The following is a 22,260-nucleotide window of genomic DNA, read 5'->3' as shown; positions in this document are numbered from 1 at the left end:
ATAACGGCAACAGGGGCGAAGTCGTCGAGATTCTCATCCAGGAGGGAGCGAAGGCGGACGCCAGGGACCACAATGGGCAGACCCCTCTACACATCGCCGTCACTGTCGGAAATACCAACGCAGCTCGCCTTCTGATCAAGTATGGCGTCAACATCCAAGTTCCGGATAACGATGGTCACACACCACTTCATGTAGCCGCAGGCAATGGAAACGAGGAGATTGTTAATACTCTGCTACTAGCCGGAGCGGACACGACGATGAGAGATAACGAAGGCAGAACCGCTCTGCTCTACGCCGAAGAGAGCGGGATTTCCAACGAGAGGGCTATCTCTTTGTTAAATAAGTCTGATCCGCTAAAGGTAAGTGAGCCCACCAGATGCTATGCGCGAACTTGATAGTGGTTGACTGCGAAATAGCGAGATAATCCCGACGATGAGGAGATTTTTACCTTACGGGAATCACCCATCTTTCCCCTTTCAGAACCAGACCCCGTCGACCGGCATAGGAAAGCGCTCCCAGCGGTAAAACTGACAGCTCAGGACTGGAATATCACCCCACAATACCTGTCTGGGATGATGAGGCTCACCGAATATGATATTGTGGTTCTATGCGGTGTGTCACCATCTTCTGAGACTCAAGAGCTTGACCAACGGCCAGCAGACAACAGTCGTTCGATGAAGGCCAGGCGGGACCTGCTTTGGAACACCCTTAACCAAATTGCCAGAATTGCAACACGATTGACCGGATATGGACTTTCTCTACGGATGCTGAATAAGAATGGCAAGTGGGACAACTTGAGTGTGAACGATATCAAGAATATGGAGGCGAGTGGGACCATGGAGTATGGTAGTGGAACCATGCTCGGCACCCGTCTAGACGAGCTTGTGATCCAACCGATACTTTTGGATCCCAAGCGAGAAAAGCCAGTCATCACAATTATCATAACAGACGGAGAGGTACGGCCAAAGCCCAACACTTCAGGTGCGCTCTTTCAATATCATAACTAACCCTGGCGAGCAACGGCTTTAGGCAAACAGAGAAGGTCGCGATAAGCTGCAGAATGTAATCTTCGCATACGGAAACCAACCACGGAGGAACAGACGGTCTATATTTCTAATCTCGCAGATTGGCGATAATCAGGGCGCCACGGACTTTCTCAAACGCGTGGAAGAGGACACAAGGATCAAAGATATGGTGTACTGCTCCCGCAAAAAACTTGACGAGTTGCAAAAAGGAGTCAACAGAGATTTGGGCGAAGAAGATAAAGAATATGCATCCGCCGTAAGGAAGCCTGCCTCCCGGTTTGCACCTTAACGGAGCGTATAGCTAATGATCACCAGTTGCTGAAACTATTTTTAGCGGCATTGCGGAAGAGAGCATGATCAGTCTGATACCTACCACGTAGCTTAGTCTCGGAATGAACTGTGAAGTTGTACCTGATAAAAGATAATCTGAAAGCAGTACAGCATCAAGTGGCGTTGAGCAATAAAGTGCGGGGGCTACCTCCTGCTAAGTCTAGCCTAATGAACACTAGCCTATATATACCCCTGTAGAGACAACCGTCTAATGGCAGGTGGACAAGTGGGTGTGACAGCACACGCAGCGTCAGGTAGAAACCTAATCACGTGCGGACAGCCTGCTGTCTCGTCGGTCAAAAAGACTCAACCCGTCTTTCAGCAGAGCTTCAGTGATAAGACCACTACTAAACCCACATCCCCGTTCTAGTGTCACTATTTGGTTTAGGGAAGACCATAATAATGCCGTCATCCACACCGGAGATAGAAGATTATCATGTCGCGTGGATCGCCGCCCTACCGATTGAATTCAGCGCTGCAACAGCCATGCTGGACGAGCACTACGAGCATCGCAATGATGACACCACACTGTATACCTTGGGTCGGATAGGCTCACACAACATCGTCGTCGCCTGCCTGCCTGCCGGCCATATCGGAACCACGTCAGCCGCTACATCCCTTGTCGAAGTGGTACATAAATTCCCAGCTCTCCGCGTCGGTCTCCTCGTTGGCATTGGTGCCGGGGTACCAAGTCCTGAAGCGGATATACGCCTTGGTGACGTCGTGATAAGTCAGCCTACACGAGGCTACGGCGGGGTGATACATTATGATTTCGGAAAGGTCGAGCCGGACGGGCAACATCGTCGGATAGGGTATCTAAATGGACCACCGCTAGTGCTCCTTTCGGCTCTCTCAAAATTGAGGTGGATACTCGAAACGGGCACCAGCGAAATAGGATCTCATCTCAGGTCGCTGCAAACATTGGCGGCCTTTCGCCAGACAAATACAACGCCTGACCATCTATTCCGGGCAGATTATAAGCATCAAGATGGTCCGACGTGTGAAAATTGTGACCCGATAATGGTAGTCACCCGGCCTGAGCGGGATAAAAATGACCCCAGCATTGTTCTCCATTGTGGTTTGATTGCGTCGGGTAACCAGGTAATGCGTGATGGAGTCACAAGGGATAAACTAAGTAGCGAGTTTGGAGGTGTCTTCTGCTTTGAGATGGAGGCTGCTGGGCTTCTGAATATCCTGCCCTGTCTTGTCATTCGGGGAATCTCTGATTACGCAGACTCGCATAAAAACAAGACATGGCAGCCTCGTGCCGCTGGCAACGCTGCTGCATACGCAAAGGAGCTCCTAAAATGCGTCCCTCCTTTTTCTACGGCGAGACGGCCGAGTTCGGAAGGGAGCATAACCCGGAATAGTGCAAGATCGATGGTAGGGCGAGGAGTTTCTGGACGCAATAACGCGACCTCAGATGGAAATACAACAGAGCCGCCGCCAATGGGGACCATCGTAAGCACTACTACCGGCCCGCTATTTACGCAGAAGAAAGCTGATTAGCGTCAGGAACATTCCCTGGGCCTTCACCAGCTATACCCTAGCTCGACTCGGAATTTACCCTTCGGCTTCGAGTACGTTAAGTTCCACCCATCAACTCAAAGCACCAGTTTAATCATCTATAGTGTTATAGCAGTGCACGGTCTTGGAGATGCGCGGTCAACGTGGACGAAGGGTACGACGCTCTGGCTTCGAGATCTACTGCCCGAACTGTCCTCGTTCCGGGATGCACGTATTATGGCATTTGGCTACGACCCGCAAAGCTTTTTCCGTGAGCTTTCATCGATGGCTCCTGGGAGACTCTTCACATTTGCAGAGGATCTTCTTAGTGATCTCGCAGACATACGTGCTTCGCGGGCGGTATGAGTCTTTCCTGAAGGCGTAGTCTCTTGATGCAGTTCTGTCAGCTAACCATAACACTACTACATTGAAATTCTATAGCACAAGAACAGACCCATAATATTCATTTGCCATTCTATTGGCGGTCTCATTGTTAAAAGCGTCAGACTCCGTTCCCTACTTCTTAGCTCTATGACTTGACTGATGACACCAAGGCCCTCCGGTATGCAAATGAGCGCCAGAGACTATTCGGAAACATAGCAGCATCAACGAAAGCGATATTGTTCTTCGGGACCCCACATCAGGGCTCGGATGCGGCGGCATACCTCACTAGTATCCAAGAAGCCGTGCTGATCGATCAAACAGATTTGGTTGATGATTTAGCGACGTGGTCAGCGCCCCTGATCGAGCTCACCACCGGTTTCAGCGAGATCGCTCCGAACTATGACATAACAACCTTCTTCGAGCAGAGAGCTACAAATGGTGTCGTTGTATGTTTTCACCCGCTATAGTGTGATATCTCTAACACTGGTATTCTTGTTTGTAGGTTGTTTCTGAAGGGTCTGCAAGAATGGGGCAAGCGAATGAGCAAATTCGCGGTCTGAACGTGGATCACGTCTCGCTATGCAGGTTTACCAGTGCAGATAATAATTGGAGAATCGTCTCCAGAAGGCTCGAGGCAATTGCCAGCTCGATCAGCGGGTAGGCCGGTGACGGAACTAGCGGCTTTCTGCCTGTTTAGTAGGCATTCATGGTTTTAACTCTCCATATTTACCTGCCCCTTCGATAGCGAGTCATTGAGAATGAAGCATCTTGATCTACCACGCGTTGACACGACGCCTTCATCTTGCTTCTTCTCTCTAGCTGCAATGTACGACTAAATATATAAAATAAAGGGGTAAATGACTAAACCAAATTGGAATATCGGAATATCAAATAACCGAGCGGATGCTGAATAAAACAAGACCCTAGCGGTATCCTAAGGTCGACAAATATTGAGGGATGACCAGCTCAGCGCGCACGTGACTAATGACTGATCCCTCCCTGAGCAGGACCTGAGCGCTCACTGAGTCTTCACCGGTGATGAGAAATACTCATTGAGCGACCCCTGAGCGCCCTCAGTTAAAGCGGCCTCATCCAAATAGGGAAAGTCACGTTGGTCCTAGAAAATCAAGTCTGTACAAGGACATACATAGATCGATAGAAAGGCTGTCCCATCGGAAAAGGTAAGGCTTCGCAGAATCAATCCTCTCACATCCACCTAAACACCATTCCACAAGTGCTTCCAAGTTCCATCCAGCATCTGCTTGTTTGCTTCTCTTTCTAAACAAAACCCCCCCTCCAAGCGGCCCACCCCAAAAGCCCAACAAACGTCCCCCAATGATTCAGCGCCGTCCCCCTCCTCTCACCACCAAACGCCCAAACAACAAACCCGTCCCCCAACCCTGCTAGCGAAATGACCGCCGCAAGCGTCGTGATCGCCCGTTCCTCGCCCTGGTACTGCAGCGCGAGCAGCGCGAGACCGTACGTGATCTCGCGGATGGATTTCAGGTAAATAAGCGGGGAGACTGTTCCCGTGCTGGTTGCAGTCGGACTTGGAGGGCCACTTAGACTGGTACTGCGGGTTGAGGTGCCACTCCTCGTCGTCGTGATAGTGGTCAAAGCCGGTGGTGGTTCGAGCGGGAGACCGAAGCGCGGATACTCTGCCTCTGGACGGAAAAGACCGTTTACGCCAAGGGTTAGGCAGAGGGTGCCGATGAGGTAGGTTGGGAGTGGGGAGAAGGTGACCATTGTTCTAGCTTTGTTCTTTTAGAGGGGATCACCGTGGGGTGCAGTGCCCAGCTTTAAAGTAGAAAGCTGCGGCTGAGTCACGACGACGCGTAGTTTGGAAGGGGAGGGCAGCTATTATGGATAGGAGGTTCAGGAAACTGAAAGAATGATGAAGATGATGGAGTAGATATGAGGAAGAGGCGACGTCTATCCATATTTATGGTCTCTTAGTGTTACACCATCTCCAAGGTTCTTTGTTTGGGTCCACCGTGTAAATATGTCTAAATATGGGGCGCAATCCCGTCTGACAGCCGTTTGGTCCTACAGTGCCAAACAGCAACCCAACCGGGATACGGAGTCTAAGCCTTTCCAGATCATGGTGGAGAATTTACCTAATTAATGATACCATTCTGTCTTTCTCTTCACCAGGGTGGTGGGTGGCTGATTGCCTCAGGTGTCGTGCCCCAAAATATATTTCTTGGAAGGGTGATTGACTATGGAATCACGGTTTTTATCACTAATTTGTCTATACTAAAGACCAGCTTAAAAAGTATGTTAGCCCGCACTATAGTAGATTCTAGGGCAAGCGTCATTAATCATCAAGATACAAACGATGCATCTGCTCGCATGCGGATGGTTCAGGGGACTCCAGGCTTCGCCAATAGTCCGGCAACGCCCATTTGACCATTCACTCCTCCTTCAGCACTTCATCGGCAGTCAGCCTCTCTTCAGGCCGGAACTTCATCATTTTGCATATTAGCTTAAGGAAGGCAGTCTTCTCGTCCTCCGCGACTTCTTCCCAGCCCTTGTTGCGCCTCCATTTTTGCACACAGTCCTCGAATAGTTCGCCTCCAAGGGGGCACCACTTGTTCCTTTTGTGATAGTCAGTTGACTTACCTCCTCGTCCCAGAATTGACTCCGGCCCTCCCAGCTTGCATACCAATCTGCGGGCATGGATCCGAGGACATCGACCTGCTGTGATGCAACTTCGTCTTCAGTCGCCCACTCGGAGCTGAACATAGTTTTCATGCCGATGATATCCCAGAGCGCTGTAGCGGGACTCCAGATGTCAGATGAATAGCTGTTTGGGAGGGTGGGTTCGAACTTGGCTTCTGGAGCACGGCATGCCTGTGGACTGGCAAGGCGAGATCATCCATGGACTTTCCCAGGAAGAAAGATTGGACCGCATGGGCGGGCATAGTATCGGGTAGCGGCTCTCCATTGCTTCGTATGATGGGTAGTGTTTCAGGTTTGCCGTACATGTCGTAGAGTTGGTCAATCGAGAGGACGTCAATATTTGTTGAGAACTTGAGTAGGACATTAGCTAGGTGGAGATCTAGGTAACAAAGTCTTAGTCCGTGAACTTCAAATTCGTCTCGGACGGTAGGGATGAGATTCTGGCCGGGATGCTGGCTCTGCGATGGGTCAGAGAGAGCTTTGAGGATCTTTGTGTCAGTGGAGGATGGGACGCCACATGCACTTTTAGAGCGACATATTTCTTGAGCTGTGTGTCGTGCGCGAGCCATACGGTTGAATAGCCTCCGTAGCCTAGCTTATCAACGATGTGGTAGCGACTGTCATTCAATTCGTCGCCAATCATAATTGGATGGTAGCCACCAGGCTCATATCTACCGAGGGGTCCTCCGCATCTTCTATCCAGTTGTACTCGAAACGAGGATGGTTCTGGGTCATTGGAGCTGGTTTATTAGTATGAAGCACCTGGGATTGGCCCTCGTCGCGCGCCGCAGAGATCATGATCATCAAGGTGAATTAATAGACGTAGCTATCTCAGCATAGCTTTGTGTGATTAGCAGTGTGTGGGTTGATGTGGAAGATGCCTTTGCATGGAGTGTTCCACTGCTCTGTATACTGGATCACGTGAGTATTCATCTCGTTTATGCCTGAGGCGTCAACCCCACATTCCTCGCAGATCTGAACCAAGGTCAAGAAAACTCGAGCCATGGGCCGTTTACATTTAAACACCAACACGGTTTGACTTTTGTACCTGAACTCTCCGAATCAACGACATGAATTCAGCCATGCCAATATTCGACCTATGACGAGCACCTTGTTGCCAACCTCTCTGATTTCGGCACGTGCATCCCCACCGCCCAGCCTCACCGCATCGTGTCCTGCCAGTTCATCCTCGATCCATTCCCAGCAATTTCTCCGATCGGACAGGTAAAATTCCAGAGCTCTCATCTTCAATCTCATCGGCATTCATCGTACATTCACTTTTATCATCACTTTCTTCAGCTAGATACCCCGCATTCCTCATCGCCGACCTCGAAATCAGCCCACGATCTGATTCTCGACTCCATTGTGCCATCTCAACCTGATCCAAGGCGCTAGATCGTTAGTGGCCGATTGTCTGGAGCAACCAACCCGCTGAGCCCACTCACCACAGCAGATCCACGGTTCAGCTCTCTTGTTTACCGCCGCCAAAACATACTCACCTCCAGCCAGCCCAGCCCAGCCTTGTCGCCCTCTTCCTTCCTCATCCACTTTCCTTTCCTTCCCCCATCTTGCCCTCTGTACTTTTATCAATTTGTTCTGTTTTCTTACTGTTTGACTCTGGTTCCTTCTAGGCCAATTCAGATCCACATGATTGCCTGAGTCGCCAGAGCGCGAATAGCTCTTTGCCCATCATGTTCAAGGCCCTCATGGGCGGGGGCCGCTCCTCCGACGCCCGCAGCAGCTCAGGCTCCAAGAGCGGCCGTCGCAAAACCGGCTCTAGGTCCTCTGCTTCCTCGACAGTAAGTCGCAAGTCCTCACGGGGTGACGACCGTGATCGTGGCTTGGGCGATCTGTCTGCCTACCCTTCCTCCTCGGGCAGTCGAAGCAGGCGCTACGCCGAGAGCGCCGCGGACGAGTCGGTCGCTTCGAGCTATGCGACTGCGCAACCAAATTACTCGGACGATCGCGTCGCTATCGAGCGGACTTCGAAGCGCCGAGACACAGATTACGACGAGCGAGATGAGCGCTATCGGGATGACCGGGACAGAGAACGGAAGAGTGAGAGCAGGCGCGATCGCGACCGCGATCGCGAGCGTGCTAGGCCGGAAAGAGAAGACTCGAGGGATCGTGACAGTCGTCGTCGGGAGCAAGAGCGGGCACACTCTGGGGATTCATATTTGCCACCGCTGGCGACGGGTGCGGTGCCTATGACCAGTGCGCCGTACGGGGTTCCCATACCGGCAACGCAAGATCCATCGCACTCTCCGTTCCCTATTAATTCTACTCCCGGACAGATAGATGCTCCTTCACCCTCCATCTATGACCCACATGTTCAGCAGCAGTTTCCTGGACAGTTCCAAAACTCTACCGAGCCTTACCGGCCGCCGAATCCTGCCGGCGAGGCCGCCGACTACTATGGCGACCAGGGACAGTCTGTCGCAGAGCAACCGGGTGTCCGACCGAAACCGCCGCTGGTCATCCCCAATAGCCAAGCACACCTCATGACGGCCTCCCCGTCCGCAAACCCGCCGCCAGAGCCAAGCAGTGTAGGGAGCGTTGGCGCGGCAGCAGCGTACTATACGGGCGAGACGGGTGTCGATGCTCAACACTCTGAGCAACCCATTTCCGGGTCTGGGTCCCGGCCGCCAAAACCTTCCAAGCCGTCGCATTCTTCTGCCCAAGCTGGCGTCTTGGGAGCGACAGCTGGAGCGGCAGCTGCAACATACGGTCTAGGACACTATTCCACCGAACAAGTACTCACGGAGTCTCCCTCCACTTATGGCATTCCTGTTTCGACAAGCGCCAACATACCCCCTCACTCGCAGTCTTACTCGCAGCCTCAGTGGCAAGCTCAACCACAGCCTCATTCACAATCTCACTCTCATGGTGTCGGTGCTGCTGTTGGTGCTGCCGCGGCCGGTGCTGCAGCTGGCTACATGCTAAGCCATCATAATCACCATTCATCGTCAAGCTCCGATCACGTCTCCCAATACACGATGCAGAATCCCGACGACATCTCTCAGATCGGACCAGGTTTTTCCGGGCCATCTGCAAATCCGGCGCTATATGCCGCAGGAATTGCAGGCGCTGCAGGTCTTCCATACGCCGCCAGTCCTCTACATCCTCATCACGCTGCTGTCCATCATGGATCTCCTTTCCAGTCTGGCGGTATGGCTTTTCACCAACGCCAGCGTGGCCCTCTTGACAAATTTGTTGACTTCTGGCGGGACCCCGAGGGTGTCGGGAAGTTCGAAGATTACACTGAAGCCATCGGTGTTTGCAAATACTGCTTTGAACCAGGCACAACCTCAAAAGATGCGCCACGACCTCATCACTACAGGCGGCGCCGGTCGTCGGATCGCGTCAGCGCTGGCTCTCGCGTCGAAAAGTTGAGTCGCTATGCCTCTTCAGAAGACGAGGGTCGCCGGCGCAAGTCTTCAAAATCGTCATGGCTACCTGCAATCCTTGGAGGATATGCTGTTAAGTCGCTCTTTGATAGCAAGGATTTTGATGACTCATATAGTGTCAAATCAGGCCGTGTCGTGGGCGCATACCCGGACAGTGAGAGCACCTCCACTGTTTCAGACAAACGGAGCAAGACATCGCGTGGTGTTTACAAGCGATCGAACCGAAGTCGCTCGCCGGAACGTGTCGGTCGAGTAGATTATCCCGAACAGCGAGCTCCGGGACATGAGGGGTCCCGAATTTCCGTTCGCCCTCGCTCCCGGTCCCGGTCCCGGTCCCGATCGTCATCAAGGTCCAACCGACACACTCTTCGCGATGCGGCAATCGGCGCTGCGATAGGCACCGCAGCTGTGTCCGCGGTCAAGTCCCACCATCGCAGCCGGAGTCACAGTCGCAGCCGCAGTCGGTCCCCACGCAGATCAAGGCGCAGAAAGTCCTCTTCTTCGGAATCATCTTTTGTTGATATTTCGAAGAATGCTAAGAAGTCCGCCAGCGGCTTCGGCTCCTTTTTCACCGCTTCCTCTGCCAACAAGAAGCGACGGAGTAAAAGGAGCCGCAGCATCTTTTCCTTCACCAATTCATCGTCTTCGTCTCTAGATAACGATCTCGCTTTCGGAAGCGGGTTCGCCAAGAAACTTAAAGGTAAGTCCAAGAGACGGAGTTCGAAGGAAAAGAAGGAGAAGAATGTAGACGCGAAATTGCTGGCGCTGGGCGCAACAGCTACGGCGTTAGCTGCTTCTTCTCCTGGTCGAAGCCGTCGGACGGGCGAGATCCTCGTCGGTAATGGGTCCCGCTCAGGTCGATCGGATTACACCTCGTCTGCTAGCAACGATGACGGCTGGGAAGATATGGACTCGGACGGCCAGGCGTCCAGCGTCAGCTCTGGTCTTGCATTCGGCGCAAGTGGCCACTTTGCTCGTGAAGAATCGCATTCGTCAGACTCGTCGAGTTCCGGATGGGGGTGGGGCTGGGGAACCAAGAGTAAAAAGAAGAAGTCCAAGAGGCGATCCAGCTCTGAGAACCGATTCCCAACTGGTGTTGCTCTAGCTGCTGCAGGCACTGCAGGAGCGCTCGGCACGGCCGCGCTTGCCTCTGGGTACCATCGTGACAACAAAGAACCCGGTCAAGCTCCGAGCAGCAGCACAGGAAGCCTTCAACATGTTGCCCCAATGCCCACTTCCGACCCATCTCGCTTCGAAGCTGTTCCAGTTCCGTCTTTCCCTCCGACACAGCCACAGTTGATTCGACCTGGCCCCATCCCTCTTCAACAACCTCAGCCGGTAACTCCCGTCTCTCAAGCTGTCTACACTTCCCAGGGAGCGCCCATCGCGCCATTCAACCCACCAATCATCCCCGTAATGGAGAGTCCATTCCCGTCCTATGAAGCTCAATCGCGCGATGCTGCCACAGCCGTGTCTGAGCCCCAATGGAGGCCGCCACCAGTTTTTTATCCGGCGCCCGTCAATGAAATTCCGCCAGCCGGGCGCCGCCATAACCGCAGCGACTCTACTCCTGTACTCCACACTGAGCCTTTGGAGACTGCGTCTGGATTTACCTTGAAACGCACCTCCACCGCTAAAGACCAACCCTCTGTGCAGTTCGATTTGACGCAGGAACAAGAGGACAAGGAGCGCCGTGCGGAACGTCTGGAGCAGCTCAAGCGCGACCTCGACCGTGATTTGGAGCGCCAGAACCGGATACAACTGATCGATCGAGAAGACCCCGTGCAACCCCGCGATGGTGGATATCGTGCGGAGCTACACAAAGACCGGGAGCCCGAGCGAGAGCTCGATCGCGAGTGGGAACGCGAACGAGAACGTGAAAGAGAACGAGAACGGGAGCGCGAGCGGGAAAAGCGTCATTCCAAAGAAGATGACTTGGAACGACTGAAGGACTCGTCGTCTTGGGCTGGCCCAGTTACTGCTGCTGCGATAGGCGCTGTTGTGGCTTCGACTGTTGTCTCTGGCAAGTCCTCCCATGATGATGCTTCCGAGACAAGTGAGAGCCGGCGTGAACGTCGACGAGCAGAGAGACGCCGCGCAACAGATCCCACGTCCGTATCGTCAGTCCCTCCTCCCTTGGTCTCCTCACAGTCGGACTTTACGGTGCGGCCCAAGGCAAGAGATGTGATTGAAGAACGTTCGAGCTCAGCTAGCCCTCCACACCACTACAAGACATCTGCCTTCCGCGGTGTTGGTCGCAAGAAGTCTGTGTACGATGACTACGCCACGTTCTTCTATCCAGAGGAGTTGCGCCACAGTCCCGACTCGCACACTCGGAAGGAATCTCCTGTAATGCCTACAATTATCGAGATCGAGCCTGCTAGCGAGAGCAAGCGCGAAGCCAAGATCGAGCAATTCGATGACCCACCTATCGACTTCAAAGGCTTGGATAGGTTGCCGTGGCCTGTACCGGAGTTGAGGGTTATCGAGCCAACACCTCCTCACAGTACAAGTGGCTCGGTTAGAGATGCTTCTTCGCCAATTATCACACCAGCAGAGCCGCCTGTGGTGGAAGAGAAGGAGCCTGAACGGCCAACTGGTTCTCGCGTTTCATGGGGCGAGCACCAGACGCACGAATACGAAGTCCCATCTACATCCTCTGAACGCAGCTCTCTTGATTTGGATGAAGGACGACGCCACTCCGTTGGCGAAGAGCCTCGCGATACGCGTATCGGCTATACATACATTGCACCCTCTGCCCATGAAACCGAAGATATGACAGAGGAAATTGAGTTCGCCGCGACCGTGGCGGCTGCAGCACAGGCTGCAGGATTTGATCCCTCACTTATCACCGAAGATCCTATCTTCCGTACGCGCACTTCGCCTCCTGGATCTGATACCCGGGAGCGGTCCATTTCTCCCTCGACAAGGGCGCCGCCTCCTCCAGCGCAGTTTCATGGGTTCGTGGAAGGTGAAGTTGAGACACCCCAGACTCCAAAGAATCAACTTTTCAGAGATGGGCCAATCTTTACCGATCCCGAACCCGCCGTCCCTGAAAGCATGGTAGAGAAGAGCCGAGACGTTGAAACCTGGGCGCCTGTGGTGGACCCTGCGACAAAACCAATTTGGAGTGAAGCAGGCACCGTGATCAGAGATGTTCCGACAGAAGTTACCGAGCCAAAGGACATCCAGGACAAGCCGACCACCGAAAGTCCACGAAAGGATTCTGAATCGCCCGAAGAAGAGTTCTTCATGCCCGGCGGGTTCGACTCTGAGGAAGCACCGAAGAAGATCAAGCGACGCAGCACTTCGCCTGCTGCAGAATACGTTACCAAGTCAACTGTTTCGTATTCGGCTCCCGAGGAACCTCATCCCCTCCAACGGTCAGCGACTGACCCAATTGATTACGACATCGATGACGCCCCTGAGTCGATCGTTGGGGACGGGGATGGAAGCGAGGGAAAGAAGAAGAAACGACGCAAGAGGCGCTCGAAGCGTGACAGTGGTGACTTCGACGACAATGCCTCCGTGGCATCGTCTGTTCTCACTGAAAGCAGCGAGAAGCGCAAGAGCACGGAAGATAAGGGGAAGAAGTCTGGCGGTTTCCTAAGCAGCATTTTCGGGTCTAGAGTGTCCGAGCCAGTAGAAAGCAAGAGGTCCCCTGAAAAGCTTGTATCTCGCGAGGTTCAATCTGAGATCGGAACTCGCAGCTCCGAAGAGTCTTCGCGCCGCCGGCGGCATCGCAGCTCTAGTCGGGGAGACTCCTTGGACGGTAGGCGCCACCATGACGATGACGGCTTGGACCGTGAAGACAGCTTGGCGGACAAGGAGAACATCAACGTTGAGAGTTACAAGTCTAGCAGGCAACGCAGGGAAGAGCGAAGGAGGCAACGATACGGCGACATGGGTGGGCTGGGAGAAACGGCGGAGTTTGACAAGGTATAGTTCTTAGCTGTTCTTTTTTTTTTGTTTGTCTTTCCACGATGACTTGTATAAACCATGATATTACCCTGTTTTACGACTGTTGAATGTGTTAACGAACATGATTGCTGAATGATATTTTTTTTCTCTTCCATCGTATAGGAACCAAGAACCTCCCAAGAAAACGATCGAGACCAGTCTTTTTTAGTCGAGCGCCCCGAAATGCCAGCAACGGACGACGCAGGTGATTATGATGGTGCTTCGGGGCCATCCTCTTCGATGGATGTAGAGAGAATGGACTTGTGGCTGGGCTCAATCCCACGACGGCCTAGGAGCCACTCGACATCGCCGCCGTCTTCGCAAAAGATTGTCACCGACTCAGCTCCGAGATCCATCTCCCCTGGTCCAACATGGGAGCGCGGCGAGGATGGTATGTCCCGGCCTCGACGCCCATCAGACCTGCGCTTCGTTGACTCACCTACCGCGGTACCACTGCATTTCCGTCCACCACCTACTTCACCGAGGCTCCAGCGATCGCCATCTATCACCTCGCCTACGGCAGTTTCTCCTAACTCCCCTAGCCAGGGACGTCGAAGTCGACCAAACTCGTCCGAGTTCAAGAACTCTCGTGAGATTCGACCCCTCTTCCTCGTGGAGCGGCACGGGGCCAGCAAGATTGACAACCAGCTAGACGAGCTGCTTCCTTCCCTGCCGTCAAGCAAAAGCGCCTCCTCTGAAGATCTTACTGCTCTTCCCGATGAGCACGCCTGGGAGTCTCAGGAGTACAGCCGTGGCTTTTACGATGCCCACCAGCCTCAGGAATATCATGGCCACGAGGGGTTAGGTTCCCAGCACACTACACCTACCCGGGCAGCCTTCAATCTTCCCCGCCATCTTTCTCGGAAGGACGAGCTGGGCTACGAATTTCACTCACCTTCGGAACTGTTGCAGGATCTCAGCTCTTTCCCTGATTTGCCACCTTCACCGGGGATCCTGCCTTCCGTTGAGGGATCAGCGCTCTGGGTCAAGGAGGATGACCGCTTGGAACGCGACCTAGAGAGTCTACCTCCGCTCCCTGTCTCTCGGCCTTCGACACCAGAAGACAAGTATATCCCCGAAGTCGAGCAAACCACACCGACACAAGCCAAGGAACTCCCAACAACCGATATTCCTGGTCTCCATGAGGGTCCAGGATTCGCAGGTGTCGTTGACGCTGCAGTTGCCGCAGCCGTCGCCTCATATCCCCTCCAACCCTCGGACAGTGAGGCCCCGTACCCTGACCGAGACACCCTGGCAAAATCTCAGTTCCACGACGCCGAAGACGAAGACGCCGTCCGAACAGTCACCGGCAACGATGCCCCAGTACTAGCCGATTTGTCGCCTTCCCGAACCCCGACCGGCAACAATGACCGCTCGGGACCTTTCGATTTCGGTGCCGTCGTTGATGCCGCTCTAGCCGCCAAGGGCATCACGGGCACGGGCACCGATGACGAGCGCGCTCCATCTGTCACCTACACGACGGAAGATGAGTTCTTCGATGCCACAGGCTCACCTGCTGTGACGATTAGCCGCGATGAGTTCGAGTTTGTCAATGCTGAAGAAGCAAGAGGCTACGAAGGTGGCCCTGGGGCGGAGACTCCGACGACTGTGACTGGGGATGTCTTCGAAGATGTACTTGAGTCCAGACGCGCTTCAGAGGTGGAACCCACGCCGGAACAAGAGCGAGCGCTACAGTTTGAACCGGAGGTCGAGGCTGTCAAGGCAGAGGAGCCGCCGGTAGCAGAGCCGGAAACCGTTGTGGCGCCTGTAGAGATTGTTCCCGAAGTGGCAGACAAGCCGACCGAGGAACTCTCTACACCAATTGAGGCGGCGCTCGAAGCACCAGTCGAGAGACCGACCGAAGCATCAGTTGAAACCCCAATCGAACCTGCAGTTGAGGTACCAGTTGAAGAACCTGTCGAAGTGCCAGCCGAGGAACCTAGCGAACCTTCATCGTCTTCGAAGAAGAAGAATAAGAAAAAGAAGAAGAAGGGCAAGAGCGTTGATCTAGGTGACCAGGGCGAGGAGAAGTCACTTGAGACACCGGCAGCTGAGGCCGCACCTGAGCCTGAGGTTCAGCCCGAGTTTCCCTCTGCTGTTTTGGATGGCGAGGTGAAGAAGGATGAGGAAGTTCTTATTCCTTCTGAGCCCGAAGCTCAGCATGAAATCGTTCCTGAGGTTATGACTGAGACCGTTGCCCCCATCAAAGAGCCTAGTGTTACTGAACGCGATGTTACGACTGAGGATGGCCAGCTTGCCCGTGAGATCCAGTCGGACGCCACCGAGCTTGAGAAGGCCGGTGAAGCCCTTTCACTCGAGGAGGCTGCACCCCCACAAGATACTCCTCCATCGGTCGAAGACAAGCGCACCGAGGACGTCCACGCCTCTCCACTCGCCGAATCCTCAACATCTGACGAGGCGCTGCGATCCCAGGTCCCGGAGGTCCCGGCGACAGAAGAGCTTCCTGCAGCACAGGATACCCTGATTCGTCCGGAAGAAGAGACAACCGTTCCCGCTGCAGAGACAGTTGGCGAGGAAATTAAAGAAGCGCCCGCTGAGCCACTTACACCAGCAGATATTGAACCAATCCAACTTCAAGAGCCTGAAGAACCCGCCTCGGATGCTGGCCTCTCCAAGAAAGCTAAGAAAAAGAAGAAGAAGGCTGCCGCTGCTACCGCCGCGGCGGCTGCCGTAGCTTTGGAGGAGTCTTTTGATAAGCAGGAGCCTGCTGAAGACCCTACTCAGGCTGAGGATGTTACAGGGTCTGAAGAGAAAGGACCTGTTGTGGCAGATGAGGTTACTGTACCTACAGAGCCTACCGAATCTACACCTGCTCCCGAAGACAATACAGCGCCAGTTACAGATCAGGACGCTTTGGTACCCGAAGAGGCAGTGCCTGCTAAGGATGCCCGTCCCGAGGAATCCTCAGATCGCCATGTCGAGCCCACGGAAGTGCTCGACACAGACGCACCTAAATCTACTGAAGAAATCTCGAAGTCTCACGTGGAGCCCGTGCCCACCGCAGGAGACGTCTCTCTAGATGTTCAAGACGCCCCTCAGCTAGAGAAGGATATGGAAATCGCGGCTACCGATGACAAGCAAATCCCTGTTGACGAGATTCAGCATCTTGAAGATCCAGCTGTGCCTACAGAAGAGCCAACGGTCGCACGTGAGCTTACGGAGACAGCAGTCGAGGAGCCGAAGCTTGAGCCGGAGCTGAAAGAAAAGGTTGCCTCCCAGGAACAAGCAGCCGAGAATGAGCCTCAGTCAACCCCTCAAGGATCGGCTGATGCACTCCATGTGCCTGGTGAGCCTGGCCAACAAGGACAAGACTTGTCTCTACCCACCGAGGTCACCACTCTTCTGGTGCAAGCGGAAGAGGTGACCGAGCAAAAGCCTGAAGAAGAGGTCTCCCAACCGGAAACAGAAGCCTTCGAACCTTCTCTCTCACGCAAGGCTAGCAAAAAGAAGAAGAAAAACAAGCGCAAGAGTACTGCAGAGCCGGAACCAGAAGCCGAGACACAACCACAGGCTCTGGAGCCTCAAGCTCAACCTGAGACGTTGGAAAACTTTGAGCCTGAGCCCGAAGCAAAACCTGTGTCAGTTGAGGATGCGCCCCAGTCGAAACAGGCAGAGGAAGTCTCTGATGTTACGGAAATTCCTGCTGAAGAAGAGAAACCTGAAGAGGTTGCACCTGAACCTGTTGTTGTTGTCGCTTCTGATGATGCGGAGCCTACCTTGGTCGAAGAGGATTCTAAGGCTCGGGACCTAGAAGAGACTCCCGTCGAGCCAGTTGCCCAAGAACCTGCTCTTGAAGTCGCAGATGAGGTTCAGGCTGCAGATGAACCTGCCAAGGTAGAAGAGACACCAGAAGAGAGCGCGGAAGGACAACCCAAGAAAAAGAGCAAGAAAAAGAAGAACCGCAAGTCTACCCTAGTGTCTGAACCTGAACACGAATCGCAGCCTGAGCGTGAGCCCGAAACGAAGCCTGAGGAACCGGTTTCCACCACTGAAGAGGCTGTAGCCCCGCCCGAAACAAGCGGTCAAGCACCCCAACCACAGCCCCTCGATGACAGCGAACAGCAACTCCAAGAACAGCAGGAAGACGCAGGTACCGCAGACACTCAGGCTATCTCTGCACCCCTCGAAAAACTGGACGACGAACCAAAATCTGTGGAGAACGCCGAGACCAATGATAGCGAACCACATGTGCCCGAGCAACCAACAGTCGAGCCTGAAGCGGGGGAACCGTCTTCCTCGACAGGGAAGAAGAGCAAGAAAAAGAAGAATAAGAAGCAAAGCGTTTCCGTGCCTGCTGAAGAAAGCTCGATTCCCGACCTTGCTGCCGCCACCGAGGAACTTGCGCCTCAACCAAAGACACCTGCAGCAGACGAGCCCGCACCCGATGCAGTCTCTGAACCGGTGACCGAGACACCTGTCGCGCTGGAAGAACAATCAACTGCAGAGCCCATTGTTCAAGAGCCGGCGGAAGAAATGTCGCGAGACATTGACGTCCCTGCCGAGTCGAGCGAGGTTCCTATCGCCGAACAGCCCGAACCAGCTGAAACCGAGGTGGAACAGGAATCGGCTCCTCCAATGACTGCTGCTCAAAAGAAGAAGGCAAAGAAGGACAAGAAGAAGAAGCGGCAATCGTTAGCCGCCGAGGAACCTCAAGCAGAAGCTGTGCCTTCTGTGCCCGTTGTCGAGAAGGAGTCGTCCGATGTTCCCGCCGAGACTCCGATTCAGGACGGCGAAGCTGCTAAGCCTGAACCTGGGCAGGCGGACGTGGTTCCCGTAGCGGAACAGACTAAGGAGCCGGCCGCAGAGCAAAGCGAAGCCGACGACAAGGTACCGGAATCGTTAGAATCGGTTGCAGGACCAGTGACAGAGCATAGCCCAGAGGAGGCCCAGGAATCTGTTCCAGAACAAGCACAGGCAGAGGCCAAGGGCGAGCTAGTTATCGCCAGTGAGGCAGAGACCACTAAGACTCCAGAACTGCCTTCCATTGCCGCGTCTGCTCCCGAAGAACCTACGACAGAGAGTCAGCCAACCTCAGAAGAGCAGAAGATTCCTGAGCCAGATAGCTCCGCCATTACTCAAACTACGTTCCCAGAAGGCGAGGAAACGACAAGAGTTATCTCCATCCCTTCAGACGCTGTTGACCCTAAGGCAGACGACAGGTCCACAGACGAACAACCCAGGGGCGAGCCCATTTTAGTTGCTGAGCCTGTTGTAGATCCTGCGATAGTCGAACTCACCGAGGACATCCAGGAGCAGAAGCCCGAGGAGCCACAAGCGATTGCAGAATCTGTTCCGGAGACGCCGACGGAAGAAACTCAGCCTATACCTTCTAAGAAAGACAAGAAGAAGAAAAAGAAGAAGCGCCAATCGGTCTCCGTTGACGAGCCTGAACCTGAGGTTACAGCTACGCAAGAAGTTGAACCCTCCGAGAGTCCCGCCGAACAGACTGCTTCTGATACAGCGGTTGTGCCCGATGAGCCGGTGGAGACTCAAGCAGAGCCTGCTGCAGATAGTGTGGAGCCTTCGCAGGAGGCAGAGCAAGCTGCCGAGCCCGTTGTTACTCCTGAGGCTACTGCCGAAGGTGCGAGTGAAGAACAAGCCTCTGTCCCTCTAGATGAGGATATCCGTGAGCCACCAACCGAACCCGAACCCGAACAGCCAGCCGTTGCTCAACGAGATGTCGCTTCGATCCCTGACGACCAAGAAACACCCAAGAACTCTATCTCCGAAGAACCCGCCGCAGCGCCAGGGGCGATCGAACCTCAAGAACAGGAACAGGAACAGCCAGCAGAAGACCCTCAGACCACATCCTCAAAAAAGAAGAACAAGAAGAAAAAGAAGAAGAGTCAATCTTCCGCTATAGAGGAGGAACCGCATACTCCTACCGCTGAGGGACCTATTTTAGCTGAACCAACTGAATCCATCACAGACTCACCGGTCACCGCCGAACCAGAAGAGGTGGCTCCAGAGGAGTCTCCAGCTTCCGCCGTTGAAGAGTCCCAGCCGGCTGTTGCTGGATCCGCGGACCCTGTTCCCGAAACCCCTGTTGTCGAGGAAAAGGAGCCCGAAGTTCTGGATGCAGCACCTGCCGAGGAGGTTCAGACAGCGTCGTCAAAGAAGAAGGCGAAGAAAGATAAGAAAAAGCGCAAGTCTGTTTCGTTTGCGGCTGAGGAACCTTCTGAGTCTGCACAACTATCCGAATCAACTGAGCCTGCTGAGACTACAGAAGCTCCGGTGTTTGATGCGCCTGAAGATCCTGCAGAGCATCAGGATCAGCCCACGGCGCCTTCTGAGCAGGCCGAGGAACAAAAATCCGAAGAACCAGTCCTGACCGACGTACCAACTCCTGAAGCAGAACAAAGGGAATCATCAATGGAACCCCAAACAACCACTGTGCAAGACGTCGCAACAGATACCCCTTCAGACGAACAATCCAAAGACGAACTTGAGGCTTCTGAGATCAAGGAGGAACCTGTCCCTTCTGCAGACCCTGAGCAGATGGACGCTGCGAAAGATATAAGTGAAGCCAATAATGCCGAGGCTAATTCAGAGCCTGAAGTATCTGAGCCTTTCACTCCTGTGGAACCAGCCACCGAAGCCGCTGAGTCTGAAGCGGAAACCCCCAAGTCAAAAAAGTCTAAGAAAAAGAAGAAGCGCAAGACGCTCGAGCTGAAGGAGGATGAGCCTACTGTCCCTCTAGAGGCTCCCGAGCCTGCCGAGTCTTCCGAGCGCAACGTACCAGACTTGACCGAGACGCCCACCGCCGAGCCTGATACCATACAAGTCGAGGAACCCGTTCCAGAAGCCGCCCCCGAACCAGCTTCAGAGCCCGTCGAAGAGCCTGCCCCAGAAGCTGAAAAGCAAGACGACGAACCGAAGTCCGCCAAAGCAAAGAAAAAGGCCAAGAAGGAGAAGAAGCGCCAATCCAAGCTCCTAGCTGCCGAAAGCGAACCCTCGACACCGACCGAAGAGAAGCCTGAAGAGCCTGCTACGCCCGCCGAGCCGACTGAGATCGCAGCCGAAAAAGCGCCCCTTGAGACAACCGAAGAACAGGGCCCGGATACCCAGATCCTCACTGAGACGGCAATCTCACCTGCTGAAGATGACGGTAAAGATAAACAGTCCCACGACACCGGATTCCACGCCGATACCGATAAAGATTTGACTTGGACTGATCACGATGTGTCTTCGCAGGTAGAGCAGCAACAAACGGCTTCCACGGAGCCCGAGCGTGAGCGAGAAGACGTCGAGGGGGCGGAGGTCGCCGAGCCGGTTGAGGAGACCATTGTCCAGGTTCAGCCTGAAGTGGTAGAAGAAATCCAACAGCCCTCAGCTGACGTAGGAGCGTCCGGCGACGTGGATGGTGAAGACAAGAAGGATGTTGAGAATGAGGTGATTCCAAGCGTGGAAGTAGCGGAAGCGAGAAACAAGCAGGTGGAGAACCTTGTTGCTTTGGAGACGGCGGTGCCAATCGAGACCGAGACGGTGCCCGAGAAAGATGTTCAACCCATCGTCCCTGAAGTCGCAGACGCAGTCGAAGAGCCAATTGCGACGGGGACAGTGGAAGAGCCGGCTTCACAACTCGAGTCTGAACCTGTTCTGGAAGCCGAACCCAGCGCACCAGCAGCCGAAGCCGAAGAGCCCGAGTCCGGGCTTCCGACAAGAAAATTGAGCAAGAAGCAGAAAAAGAAGCAGCGCCAGGCTCAGAAGGCTGCTGCTGAGGAGGAACAAGCAGCCACGGCGCTTCACGATGACAGCGAAAAGCCTGCAGTGGCCATTGCAGCAGAGGAGCAAGCTGCTGGACCTGTGATCCCCGAGGAGACTGAAGATAAGGCTATAGTCTCCGAAGTGTCCATCGCGGACCAACAGGTGCTAGGTACTACTTCGGAAAACGACAAGAAATCCGATGAAGCTGCGGTGGAAGCTGCGACAGACGGAGCTCCAACCTTCGATGTGGTTCAAGAGGGAGCTCCAGTACCTGAGACCTTGCATGAACAGTTAACTGACGCGTCCCCTGAGGAGACTCAAGTACCTGCAGAGCCATCTCCGATCATGGAGTCCAAGGATATCGCTGCCGACGTGGCTGAACTTGCAGTGCCATCCGGCTTTGACACTTCACCACAAGACCAGGCCATGTTCCGGCCAACGGAGCTTGAACCCGTCGTCATCGGGGAAGGCGAGATAGACAAGGACAAGAACGAGGAAGTTGCCGTCGAATCGACACAGGAGGACGAGCCAGTCGCTTTTCCAGAGCCCGTCCACATTACGCAAACTGTCACTCAGGAAGCACCTGCAGCCTTGGAAATGCCTGAGGAAGATGTTCCGCCACCAAGCCAAGACGCGGAGGAGCCTTCTACAGGATCAAGCAAAAAGAAAAAGAAGAAGAACAAGAAGAAGGCTGCAGCCCAAATCGCCGAGGCTACCGAGGAGGCTCCGGTGACGGCTCCTGAATCGGATGTGCAAGCTGAGATTGTCGAAGAGGCGCCGAAGGATAAAGAACCAGAACCCGTCCCAGCCTTATTCGAGGTCCCTGAGCTAGAAACACAGCCTGGAGTAGCTCGAGAGATTGAGGCGGAACCCTTCGAACCTCAAGCAACTGAGTCGACCCCTGCGGATATTCACGACGGACTGGAACAGCCAATGATTACCAGTGAGGTTGTGGAAGACGTCTCCCCAGCGCCTATTTTGGAGACAATTCCCGTCGACGTGAGTGGACAGGAAGACCAGCCAGAAACCACCAGGGAAATTGAACAGATTCCCCAGGCACAGGTCGCAGAGCCAGCTCTAGAAGCCGAAACGACCAAGGAAGAACAGCCAGTACTTCCGGCTGAGCCAGCTTTGGAGACACCACGTGAAGAGAAGACAGTCGAAGCTCCGGCTCCTGTTGAAGAACCGACGCTTAGCCGGAAGCAATCCAAGAAGCAGAAGAAGAAGGCTAAGAAGCA

The 22,260-nt window shown here is 54.1% G+C and overlaps 4 protein-coding genes across 4 annotated transcripts; 2 read left to right on the top strand and 2 right to left on the bottom strand.

Annotated features, from left to right (window-relative positions):
• Positions 1-1,697: 1,697 nt before the first annotated feature.
• Positions 1,698-4,081, top strand: BJX68DRAFT_278743 (nucleoside phosphorylase domain-containing protein; the record flags this gene model as incomplete). Its single annotated transcript, XM_071048598.1, has 2 exons — positions 1,698-2,738; positions 3,995-4,081. The coding sequence occupies exons 1-2, from the start codon at positions 1,758-1,760 to the stop codon at positions 4,079-4,081; spliced, it is 1,068 nt and encodes a 355-aa protein (XP_070902974.1). The 5' UTR covers positions 1,698-1,757.
• Positions 4,082-4,523: 442 nt separating this feature from the next.
• On the bottom strand, positions 4,524-4,991 carry BJX68DRAFT_263006 (DUF4267 domain-containing protein; the record flags this gene model as incomplete). The annotated part of the gene is made up of 1 exon (XM_071044575.1): positions 4,524-4,991. The coding sequence occupies one exon, from the start codon at positions 4,989-4,991 to the stop codon at positions 4,524-4,526; it is 468 nt and encodes a 155-aa protein (XP_070902973.1).
• Positions 4,992-5,658: 667 nt separating this feature from the next.
• BJX68DRAFT_252995 (uncharacterized protein) lies at positions 5,659-6,570 on the bottom strand (the record flags this gene model as incomplete). The annotated part of the gene is made up of 4 exons (XM_071042643.1): positions 5,659-5,835; positions 5,868-6,074; positions 6,107-6,385; positions 6,499-6,570. 4 exons carry the CDS (start codon positions 6,568-6,570, stop codon positions 5,659-5,661), a joined length of 735 nt encoding a protein of 244 aa, XP_070902972.1.
• Positions 6,571-6,963: 393 nt separating this feature from the next.
• On the top strand, positions 6,964-13,409 carry BJX68DRAFT_228803 (uncharacterized protein). The gene has a single exon (XM_071038911.1). It carries the CDS (start codon positions 7,619-7,621, stop codon positions 13,277-13,279), a length of 5,661 nt encoding a protein of 1,886 aa, XP_070902971.1. The 5' UTR covers positions 6,964-7,618; the 3' UTR covers positions 13,280-13,409.
• The last annotated feature ends 8,851 nt before the right edge of the window (positions 13,410-22,260 follow it).

The sequence above is a fragment of the Aspergillus pseudodeflectus genome (assembly GCF_044049435.1).
Source record: "Aspergillus pseudodeflectus strain CBS 756.74 chromosome Unknown BJX68scaffold_6, whole genome shotgun sequence".
NCBI classification, from domain to species: domain Eukaryota; kingdom Fungi; phylum Ascomycota; class Eurotiomycetes; order Eurotiales; family Aspergillaceae; genus Aspergillus; species Aspergillus pseudodeflectus.
This window is presented reverse-complemented; position numbering and strand designations above follow the sequence as displayed.